Source organism: Excalfactoria chinensis, chromosome 6 (assembly GCF_039878825.1).
Source record: "Excalfactoria chinensis isolate bCotChi1 chromosome 6, bCotChi1.hap2, whole genome shotgun sequence".
Classification (NCBI taxonomy): domain Eukaryota; kingdom Metazoa; phylum Chordata; class Aves; order Galliformes; family Phasianidae; genus Excalfactoria; species Excalfactoria chinensis.
In genome coordinates, this window is record NC_092830.1 from 19902641 (window position 1) to 19914895 (window position 12255).

General features: G+C 38.6%; 1 protein-coding gene across 1 annotated transcript in view; it reads right to left on the reverse strand.

The window, feature by feature from the left end:
• Nucleotides 1-1099: 1099 nt before the first annotated feature.
• The window catches only part of TM9SF3 (transmembrane 9 superfamily member 3), a 40356-nt gene continuing 29200 nt past the window's right edge, over nt 1100-12255 (reverse strand). The window contains exons 10-15 of the mRNA XM_072340307.1: nt 8944-9083; nt 7287-7355; nt 7049-7195; nt 6558-6641; nt 6378-6454; nt 1100-1490 (exon numbers count right to left, since the gene is read on the reverse strand). Of these exons, the coding sequence (XP_072196408.1) occupies nt 1423-1490; nt 6378-6454; nt 6558-6641; nt 7049-7195; nt 7287-7355; nt 8944-9083 (585 nt within the window). The 3' untranslated portion in view covers nt 1100-1422. The remainder of the gene's footprint in view (nt 1491-6377; nt 6455-6557; nt 6642-7048; nt 7196-7286; nt 7356-8943; nt 9084-12255) is intronic.

Sequence of the window (12255 nt, forward strand, 5' to 3'; positions counted from 1 at the left end):
AATGCTGAATTCAACGTGTGGAGTTTTGATACTTGAGAAACAGACTGATGTCATATACAGAAACAGGCACCCATTGCCTTTTCAAACATCTCCAGCTGTAAGCTCATCTATTTTCACAATCGGAACATTTTTGTCTGAAAAGTTTATTTTAGTTTTCTGAACACCGTAAAGCAGCTGCGCTTCGGATGTTACACAAGTGTCCAGATAGGATTAACAAAAATTAAAATGCTCTAAATTACAAATTTAATTCCTGTAAGAGCTTGAGAAAGGAAAGAACAGAAAGGCATGACATACACACATTGTGAAGAAAACCCAACTTTTCATGCAATGGCAGGCAAGATGTAAAAGGCCACCCAAATTCACACATTTTTTACACCGAATCATCAGAAAAGTACTCCGTAGTAAATCTGTACATCCAAATACATTTGGGATCTACACCTAAGTTACATTATTTAATGTTATATACACTTATTACCCCTTGTATAATGTCTAAAGGAAAATCTTCATTCAAACCCCCCCCAAAAAAAAGCAAGAATAACTTGGAAAAAAAAACAACAAACAAAGGAGAATCACTTTAGACATTCAGTTAAAATGTTGGTTTTGTTTTAATCTAGACCTCAGAGTGTTCATTAAAAAACAAACAATCCTCTTCATTTAACATTTTGCTTTCTAACTGTACAGTAAACTGCATTGCAGAGAACGCATCTGTCTTCAAACTCTATCTTCTTTGGATGGATTTAAGATATAGCTGGATATTACTTTAAAGATAAATAAAGGGAAGTTGGTCCAACTAGAATGAGAGCTGATATATTACATGCATGTGGGTTGTTGTTTTTTTTTTAATATATTTTTAAATTACTTTTAAACGAATGTAGGCTATAGTTGGTAACGCAAATAAACCAAAAAGCACCTGGATGCAAAATATAAAACATACCTCCTATCCTGGCAATGGCAGTAAAAATCAGAAAAGTAATCTTTCTGGGACGGCATTTTTACATAAGTTAGAAATGTTAAGTCCCAGGAAGACTACTCATCAAGTAGTTTTAGCAGCCAAGCTTCCCCCCTTTTTATTGAATGGAACAAATGCTTTAAATAAACCGTTTGTCCTCTTCACTGAAGAGAGCTAGTCTATTCATCTTAAATGCGCTGGGGCCTTTTTTGTTTGTTTGTTTTTTGGGAAGATTAGCCACGTACTGTAGTAATGCCTACTGCATATAATCCAAGCATTTGCTGTGAACAGTTGGAGAAAGCAGTCATTAAGAACCTAGGATCAATGAAATAGATGTTACTTTAAGCCATCCACAAAATGGAGACCCATATAGTGCCCAGTGTTAAAACCCAAATCTCTTCTCGCGCTTTTTGTTGTGCAAGTTCATCCCCCTGAAAACAGGAACTGATCCATAGTTCAATTTTCTTATTTCCTTAATCAATTTTCACATTAGTGTAGATTTTTCGGACAAAGGCACTTGTTCCCATGTAACCAATAGCTCCTGCAAAACAAACAGAAAACGCTGAATGTTAGAGAGCCGATCAACACAAACCACAAATAAACACACAGAGTCGCACAGAATCACGCTCTCTGCACACAAAATTATTTATCTGCAATAGTTGTTCTCAAACATTCTCTCCAATTATCCACGCTCCCAGCAATCATCTGGCAAGAACTCCCCTAGCCTACCAAACTAAATCCATTAAGCCATCTTACCAAGGGTCCACGCTCACTTGGCCTTGATAAATATAGCAGCCCCCCTACTGCTGCCAATAACCTGGTCCCTTTTTCCGAACAGAGGGTAAAAAACATACAATCACCCACTCTGCAGGGAAGGTAGATGGGAGGGCAGGTTTTTATTATAAGTTGCATGCCTTCTGGATGAATGTTTTATTGGCAGATGGCTTTTTTCTTCCCACAAGGCACAAATAATAATAGATCCCCATCCCAGGAGTCTTAAACTCCAAGGAGGTCTGTGCAAAGAGATTAAACTAGTAGCAGTTAGTAGTTAAAGGAAATTGCAACCTGTGGTTTTCAAATTAGTAAGAGTCATGAGCAGATTACGCACTGTCACAGCAGTAGTAAAAGAACAGGTCACTGATTTTGTTGTGTTTTTTTTAAGCAGAGATAACAGCTTATGCCATACCCCAAATCCTGCAAGGCTAAGCATGCTTAGAAACATGAAGAATACATGAGACTGAGACCTTTTCTCAGAAAGAGATTCAGCAACCTACTGGTAAAACTCAGAACCAAGTTTGCCAGGCTGAGTGAACACCGCTGTCCTACAATATCTGCAGTAAATAACACAGTGCTTCAGCTATTGTTGTGGACCACAGATCGATTCTGAACCATGGCAGTTCTTTAAATTCTGGGGACTGCTCAGATAATTTGTGAATCCAGCCACTAAACTTGCTCAAAACTCTGGTTTCCAAATTCTAAAAGCCCAACGTTCATATGAAATCAAGAAACCTGAATAAAGCAAATCTGATGCACCATTTCTATAACAACTGGAATAATAAAGAGCCTGAGGAGGCAGCCTGTGCTGTTGCATGGCATTTCAAGCAGGGCAAATATTGTGGCAGTCACTCCACTGGTCAGCAAATTAAGTACTTGTATTACAAGCCTCAACAAAGTAGAGAAGCATTAAAACGAATACACTACACACAAGATCAGGCCGATGCTCACAAGCATTAAATGCACTGAGGAGGCCTGGCAGTGATGTGCAGACATGTCATAAGCTTGGAGTTAAACAGGAGCACAAGTAGACTTTTCCGTAGCCTGTCAATGACACTAATCTTCTGTCTCAGACAGCAAATGCACAAAATAAGGGTACTGAACTCCTGTTCTAAGATTCATCATGTTTTGCCTTTTAAAGCAGGCACTGCCAGCAAATCCTATGCCCAGTCCAGTTCCTAAACTCAGACACATTCCAGAACTTGTTTGAGAGCCTCTCTAGTGACGTGATGCCAGATGCCACAAGATATTTGGGAGAACAAACAACTAATTCTGCTTCATTTGGGATCTACAGAATATGCAGATACAATAGAAGTGAAGAGGAGGAGTAGAGAACAGCAGTAGCACAAGACTACAGCTCTCCACTCCATAAGGAAGTCACAACTCACTCTGAACCACAGCAGCAAAGTACCACTAATGGCCATGCCCAAGTTCAGGGGTTGAATCTAAAAGCTACTTCACAGGCAGTGAATAGAAGTTGGGGGAGTGGACAAAAAATGCCAGACAATTAAGACAAACAATTAAAGAATGCTGTCCTGAGAAAAATGCAGGACAGTTAGTTCATTGAAATTAGAACAAAACAAAACAACAAAAAACCCAGTTCTTTTATTTATTTACTTTTTTTATCACCAGATAATGTGCCTAACTTGGTTCTAGCCTACATAGATCTGGCAGGAATAGACTGTAAGCATATTTCTGTAGAACAACAGGCTTTAAATAAACAGAACTCAAAAGAATCCAAATAGCCAGGAAAAGCAATCAAACATTCCCATCTATTACTTGAAGTCAATTAGGGCGTACTATAGCTGCACCTTTCTGACTGTATAAGTTTTTTAGAAAGTCATACAGTCATACTTACAGTATTTAATTGAACACCAAAGCATGGTACTGCAAAAGGCTTTTCTGTACTGCCTTTTCTTTTTGAGATAAAACTATTTACTAAGGTAGAAAGAAAGAAAAATGAAAGAGAAAGAGAGGCTGATGGACTGCTGGAAAGGCTCTCTCAATTTCCCCTCCCCTATCTTCTATGCAGCTTGGTTCCTCAAAGAGGCAGAGCAAAGAGTGTAATTACTACAGCATTAGCAGTGTGGTCCCCGAAGCCCAGAGATGACTGCAATGTCACGTATACACAAAACATATGTTTCCTGGCTGCCAATTTTATTATAAGACAAGGTAACACAGCATAGCAAAATAAAAACCTTAATCTAACAAACAACACAGCAGGGAAAATAAACAGCTAGCAAGATGCTATTCAGTACAGCTCCATGAGAAGACTCTTAAAGAGCTCCATAAATAGAGAAAAAATTAATAACATGGCCAGCAATTATGAAAGTACCACAACACCCTGTGTTAACACACTCCGATCAGATCTGCTGTTGTCTCATCCCTTTGGGCCCCACGTTGGGCACAAAAATGACTGCTGTGGTTTAACCTGGCAGGTGGTTGAGTGCCACACAGTTGTTCGCTTGCTCCTTCCTTTCCCAGTGGGATGAAGGAGAGAATCAGAAACAACAAAACAGAGTTCATGTGTTGAAATAAAACTATTCACTAAGACAGAGAAAAGATAAAGCAAAATAGTAATGGCTATACACATGTTTACATAATGAATGCATATAAGAAGTAATGCACAAGCAATTGCTCATCACCGCTCAGCCGATGCCCAGCTGGCTCCTCAGTGAGAAGGAGAGGGCAAGATGAACTCACAACTCCCTCCAAAACTCCCACATGATGCGACATCCCATATGGTATGGAATATCCCTTCAGCCAGTCAGCTGTCTTAATTTCGTTCCCTCCCAGCTCCTGGGGCCCTCAGCTGCAAATGGAATTAGCTTGGTACAACACTGCTTAGCGGCAACTATAAACACCCATGTGCTGTCAACATCTCTTTTCTCCTAGAAGCAAAACATAGTATCATATCAGACACTGAAGAAAACAACTCTATCCCAGCTGAAACTAAGACAGCTGAGCTGGGGAATTGGTTTTATTCTCTGGCAGTAAGAGGGAAGCACAAGAAGCTCCACAGATCTGGAAGTTCTCATGGGCTCCCCGCAGTCCAGTTCCAAAACTTCCAGATGTTCTGCAGAGGGCAAAAGACTCAGTGGATCAAAGTATGCCACTACACGTGAGATATGAGTTCACTAAGCATTATCAGCAGCACTTAAAAAAAGAGCTGGATGATACTAGCCTGCACACACTGTGGCTGCCTTGGTCTGAACTAGTTCATCTTATAGCCAACTGTGATACCGAACATGCCCATTTATATAAGCATCCAAACCACAGCTCTACAAACATCGCACAAGAGACGTACAGTCGGTAGAGAATTGTGGTAGCTTCCGGGACAAATGCTTTTTAACAGAGGACTTTTCCCCCTCCATGCTGCAAATATGAGATCTCAGTAAAAAGGAATCTCACAGCTTCTCTTCCAACACAGTTTAAAAAGACCAAATAAATAAAAATCTCAATAGAGGTGTGGAAATGAAACCTAGCAGAAGTATTTTCTGATTCTAAAAAAAACTCAGACTGTGTCCTAATATTTCACCAAGTACAGTACTACCATGACAGGAAAGCACCTGACAACCCGACTCTTCCGTGTTTTAAAAAACATTTTAATTACAGGAACTGGTGGGCAAGCTCAGCTTCTGCATCACAGACATTTTAATCAATACCAGCCTGAGCACTTTATAAAGAAAAGATTAGAGCTGAAAAGTATAAGCCTATTAAAGGAAAAAAAAATGGCCGTGAGACCAGCAGAACAGCAGGGAAGTCTTGTAATGTGCCAAGAACCCAATGAGGCAAGATTAGATTTCATGAGAGGAAAGAGGTTAAGGGATGATTCTCCCCTTTTTAAAAAGCATTGTGAAATTATCCTTGAGATATCAGGAAATGCACACTTTACAGAAAGTAAACTCAACTCCAGTAAGACACCACAGGTCCCAAATATCTAACTCAGAGAAGCCTTCCACTAGAGTCTAGAGGGTTATTCATTCACTGCTATGAAGGAAAGTAATAAATAAGGATCATACATAATACATAAAAGAACCAAGAAGCACAAGAAACAACAAACAATCAGAGGATAAAAATAATATCAGATAAATAAGTACACGTGGCTTCACTGGATGACTTCCATGACCTCACTACTTTTCACTAAACACCTGTTAAAACAGGTATCATAAAAAGCAATGTAATCCTGCTGAAAACAGGAGCGCTCTGCATTCTCCTTCGTCTCTGAATATGCCAGTACTTGTTTTATAAGTGCTACCCTGATGTACTAGTCCTTTCTGAACTGTCACCCACCCACAAACACGTCACAGGATACAGAAGGTAGCGTCAGTACTGCATGAAGCCATGATGCTTCAGTGCATGTACCTAGTTGTTTGGCAAAGGGCAACACCAAGAACTTCAAAACAAAATATTGACATGGACTCAACTGAATGTGGAATTTACTTTGAAGAAGTTTGACTGCACTACAAACAGCATTATGTCCCCATATTGAGTCTTTCAACTTTGCAGAGGAGCTAAAACTTGCTCCACAATACATAAATACTCTTTCTTAAAAATTCATACATATTCCTTCACCAAAAACACAGAGCGAAAGTGAGAAACAGAACAGTCTGAAAAATTCTGATTGAAAATTTTCAATATATTTGAAACTTACCACACATTATTCCCAAAGCTGTGCTAAATACTGCCATATAACCAAAGTAAAATGATGTTTGAAACAAGCCATACATCCTGAAAAAGAAAAAACACGAATTAATGGTAGGTATTTTATCCCCGTCTTTCCCAATAAACTTCTTTGGCAATCTGATATTCAAGTAGGAAAACTGTCACCTACTTTGTCTTGAAAAAGTAGTAGTAAAAGGAGTACATGTAAACATATATCGCAGTTGATGCGGCAGAAAGAAAGCTTGTCCATTGCCTGAAAGTAAAGACACACAATCATCACACATCTACTGAAAATGCTTCCCAAGAAGATGCACAATGCACTGAAAATAAAGCATCCTGGTTCTACAGACTTACTTATCAAAATCTACATTTGCTACACATGACTAAAGCTGCTATTGCAAGACCAAGAACAACCACTGATATCAAATGACGATTCTTCTTTAGATTCCTTTGTACCTCAATGTATTTTTTAATGCATATACACATACATGCGCAGACGCATGTTCACCAAGAAAGCTCCTCAGTAGAAAGGATCCAAGAACTTGCTTTTACTCCCTACAGATAAAATCTGGACATGGGATACTTTGAAAAAACCTGTCGAGACTCTTGATTCTATAAAACTCTCAGTCTGGTCAACTATGCAAACACCACAATACTTACCACCTGTAATCCTCTGCGTTTAGCAGGAAATATGTACAAACGATAGTCACACAAACTGTCACAATGCAGAGGATAACCAGAACCAACATCATGAAGCCATAAACATAGTAGATCTTGTAAGCCCAGAATGAAGTAAAAATGAAATACCTGCAGTGAGCAAACAAAATATGCGGTTAGTATTGCAATCTGATTTAACTCACTGCTTTTAATCAAATGGGCAAATAGCTGTCACACTCACATTTCAATAAAAATCGATCCAAAAGGGAGGATTCCACCTAGGCAAACAATAACAGCTGGTTCCATGAACCTGAAAGATATTAAGACTAGTTTAGGGACAATAATAATATTCTGAAAAATATATTACAGCATATATCTAGGTACTTTATAAAGCCCAGAAAATTATTTAAAGGCATGCTAACAAGAATACATCTCGTACCAGTATATTAGAAAGAAGGTATCCCCAAGGATGCTGTATATGGGTAGAATGAGGAGTCATTCTTAGGGAAACATGAAACAAACGTAAGACTCACACCAAACTCCAAGCATAGAGGCATACATCTAAGCAGCTTTAACAGCTACAGAAAGAATTTCTTTTGTCAGGAAAGGGCCTAAGCAATCAAATCCCAGTGTGTCCACCAGCCTCGAATGAAGTCATTAAAACTCAGTGCTGTTGCTGACGACAGATACTGCAAATACCAGGGTCAAAATTCCACAGGGCCATCATTATAGGATTAAGAACCAGTGTTCCATTTTAATGCTATATCGAGCCATAAGCATACAGCCAAAAATTAACACTTACCTACCTGCAGATGAGCCTGTCACCTACTGAAGGTGATCTGTCTGGTACTTGCAAAGTTTCCAAATATAGTTGGTAACCAACAATTTAATTTAGAGCTCATTTTATTATTTATAGGGAGAACTGTCTAAACTGACACCACACCATTACATTATCTTTATGGAAAGCATCTTTTTAATTTGTCATGTCATCCTATCCTGCAAAATCTATCAGATTCCCAGGACACTGGCCACAGTATAAATCAAATCCTAGCACTTGAGCTTGAGCTGCACAATTCACCACTAACAAGAGATTAAGAGTGCTGCGCTTCCTGGATACTGTGAGCATACACGTTTCAGTGCCCCCTTCACACCGTGTTCTTCTGAACAGGGAAAGCAAGAAAAACCTATTAAGAAAATCCTCTGAGAATATTTTTATTTCCATAGCTTGCTGCTTCAATCTCTGTGTTAAATTAAAAAGTGGCTGCATTCAAACTTTGCAAAAGAAAAACCAACCAGAAGTCTACTTTTTGAGACCAGGCACTCCTTTACAAGTCCTTCAGAAATAATTCAGGCTTATTCATAATTCAAACAATGTACTTTGGAATATTTTAAGCTCTGTACCACCAACAAAAATACAGAGGAGCACAACAAGCATTTCCCCACCTTTACCCTGCAAATGTCTCAACTTGAACATGGAGAACATTAAACAGAACAGTTCTGCCTCCAAGGCACACTGAATCCTAAACCTGTAAGAGGCATTAACTAAAGAAAACAGGTTTAGTTTCAAGACATCCATATCAGAAATAGGTTGGAACCTTCCTTTTTATGTAAGAGATGGGAGAGCATTTCAGGCCAAATGTAAATCAGTGATCCAGGACTGTAAAAACTGCTACATGTGTAAAATCTTCTCCATCTATTACCCATTAACAGTGCTTGGTGTCTGTATCCAAAAGGAAAAAGTCATACTTATGAAATTTTAGTGAAGTTACTCTTCCAGACATAACTCTAACCAAAAAAGTTACTTTAGAAAGCTGCAGTGATCATGCCTGATAAGTCACTTGAACTACACTGAAGCAAAAGCATTTAGCTAACATGTATGGGTTGTTTTTTTTTTTTACCATTTTTTTTCTGGTATGGGACGAGGCACTGCATTGACACGACATGGAAAATTGGGCTGTCCTGACAGATTCCGGCCAAGAATCGTACCAACAAGGTTCAGGGGAAGAATGACAAAGAAACAAATACAGCACACTGCCACCTGTAAATGAAAAACAAAGTCATTAAAAAAAAAACAACCAACAAACATCAAAAAGATAAAAGATGAAAGAAGATAATCAACCTACCCTGTCTGTCTGTATTAGTTATTGCCACAGAACCATACTCTTGGTTATGAAGCATTAGTTAATATACAACTACTTCACCAGATAAAGTATTTATTCCCTGAGAAAATTATAACAGATATTATTTAAAAGTGCTAAGGATATTTTCTTACATCAACTATAGAACTATTGCAGATTCTTTGTTTTGTTGTTTTCCTCTAAACATTATATTAAGCACAACAGAACTAAACTGAAACCTCAGCTGTGTTTTGTCACTGGGAGCTTTGTCAGCTTCTCTTAACTTTCTGCAGCTATCCCTGTCAGTCAGCCTAGCAGTCAGGCAGTTGCATACAAATCTACAACAAACACTGTTGGGTACAAGAGTTTAAATCCAATCTCCACAAGAAACCTAAACGAGAATTGCAAAACCACGTCAGAATGCTACCAATCAAAATATTAGGTCTGATCTTCTCCATTATCCATCACGCAGGCAATTAAGAACACAGATGGCCAAAGACACAAATGACCACTGGTATATACAAATACTTAGTTTAAAAGCACAATGGCCTTACATGGTATATACAATGGTATATACATATAATAATTAAGTTTAAGCACAATGCAAAATCAAGCTAATGTTCCAGCTCCTTGCAATGAGGCGTCCTTCCTAAAAGCTTACCAGGACAGTTTTTCCAATACACACACATATCTCTACCACTACCCCTGGAAGGTGGTGTATTTTCACCTTCCAAAACAGAAAAAATGTTTAGCAACACGTTAAATACTCACAAACCTTTAGCACAAAATGAATTAGCATTAAACTTTTTACTAACTTTAGGGGATGAAGAGTCAAATTACTTTAGTTCAACACTACAAGTATTAAGTCAATGACATGAGTTTAAAGTGACATCTGACAAGAGGGAGAGAGTGGATCATCCTGCATTACTGACTTGCACAATATCACAACCCTGGGCCAGATGCAAACAGGAAACATTGCCTATGGTTGAATGGATTAAGAGGTTAAGATTCACAGATGCGGTACATCAAACAAGCAGTGAACAAACAGAAACACTCTCCATATTGCTTTACACCTCTTTGAGGAGATGTTTTTAAAGCATCGCATTATTGGCAATAATAAAGCCAAGGAAGGAATACAGCCTCAGAGAATGAACCAAGGTCTGCCCAGTGAGCTGGCGAACTCAAGAGATGAGGAAAGGCATCCAGCATCTTCGCACTCTAGTGATACAACCACAGAGCTGCATGACTTCAGATCACGTGAGCAAGAAACAGGCACAACTTGTTGCTGCTGGGCATGGCTGTTGTGTTTTTTGGGAGACAGGCCCACTGACAAGTCTGAAATCTAGAAATGATTACCTGCATAAAACAAGCTAAGACAGACCAATGTTCCCCTTAAATAATGGCTTCAATAAGTACTGCCAACCTGTCCTCAGTACATCAGTAATTGGCATCCATCAGAAAACCTGAGTGCTTGTGGTTTTGTTATCATATCAGCCAAAACACGACTGACAATGATGTAATATATTTTGTTCTATTCGGTTGAAAAATGAACGGATTTCAGACTGAACAACCAGAATCTTTGCTGAAATCCAGTGAGTAGTACACCATGCCACTTGTCTTAATGCTATACTATGTTCTGAGAACACCTGGATTTAGAGTGCTTTTTTTTTTTTTTCCTGGAGCCACTAAGAATTCTAAAAATTACCTGAGATTATGTTGCAGTGCAAGGGCGGGCAAATGAAATGAGCAAGGGGAGATCAGAGTGCAGGCTTAGCAGTGTCTCCTGCTTCCACCTGCCCCTGACGTGCTGCACTAGCTGATAAAGATGTGAATATTAAGTCTTCTCAAACAACAGTACTCTGGTGACAGCAACCTGCTGTTCAGAAGGCTGATGAGCAAAACCGGTGTTGTTTACAATCAGCACACACCACTGATCTCAATAGCACCTTCTCTCTTGCTTTCACCTCACTGCCTGACCTCAAGGTAGCCTACCTGCATAGACTGATGCTAGCTGAAAATTACTTTCTTCATTCTTGACATTCTTTGGACATGACAAATGACCAGAAATAACTAGCTTTTTTTTTAGCTTCTGACATCCTATTTATTTCACATCTGAGGTGAAAACATTGCCTCCTCCCAAAAGGAACACATACTGCCTATTGCTACAAATTACCATGGTAGTTACAATACAGGCTAGGCAATTCCTAAACCCAGAGTTTAAAACCAAACCTGAAACAGTTTGTCTGGGAATAAACCAGTTCTTGAATGAAAAAAAAGAAAAAAAAGAAATAAAAAGACAGTTGAGAGGAAAGAATTTCTGCCCTGAAGGTTTCAAACAATGAGATTACAATAGATTACAATAGAAAAAGCACCTCCGGCCCTTAATGGCCTCCATCTCATCACGAACAGTAAGAGGGAATGAAGCCAGGATCAATGGAGGTTGCTCTGCTTTCCCACAGAAGCACTTCTCCATAGGGACCAGCAATTTTATTCATCTTTCAAAATTTTAGGAAGAAGCAATAATAGCAGCTGTGCAACAGGTAGAGATGCAAGAATTACATCTTAATGAGTCTTTTAAGAGAGGCATTCAGCAGTGTTCACCATCACTTCAGAAATAGAATTACGTGAACAGTAGATCTACTAAAACTGAAAAAAAACCCAAGCACACTCTCTCCATAATTCACATAAATGCAAGCAAATTACACGAATTTTTCTATCAAGGCATTGCATTATAATATACTTATTTCAGCTACTGCATTTTTGTTACATATTTTCTTCACACCTGAGTATGTGATTTAGTACACAGATTGTAGCTGTCACAGGAGAACCCATCAACCTCACCAAGCTTTTGTTGTTTCTACACCACATCTTTTCTTTGTTTGTTTTAAGGGGGAAAGAATATTTACTGCCCTTAACTGAAGGTACAGAATTCATTTCTCCTTATTTGAAAGGAAACATTGTTGAGAGGGAAATAATTTATGTTTGAGTGCCATGTGTTTCATATTTTCTGACAACTGTAGATTAAACTTCATTCAAAGGTGATAATTAAAATTTTTATGGGCATATCTAATATTTAACAGCAACTGGCAGGCT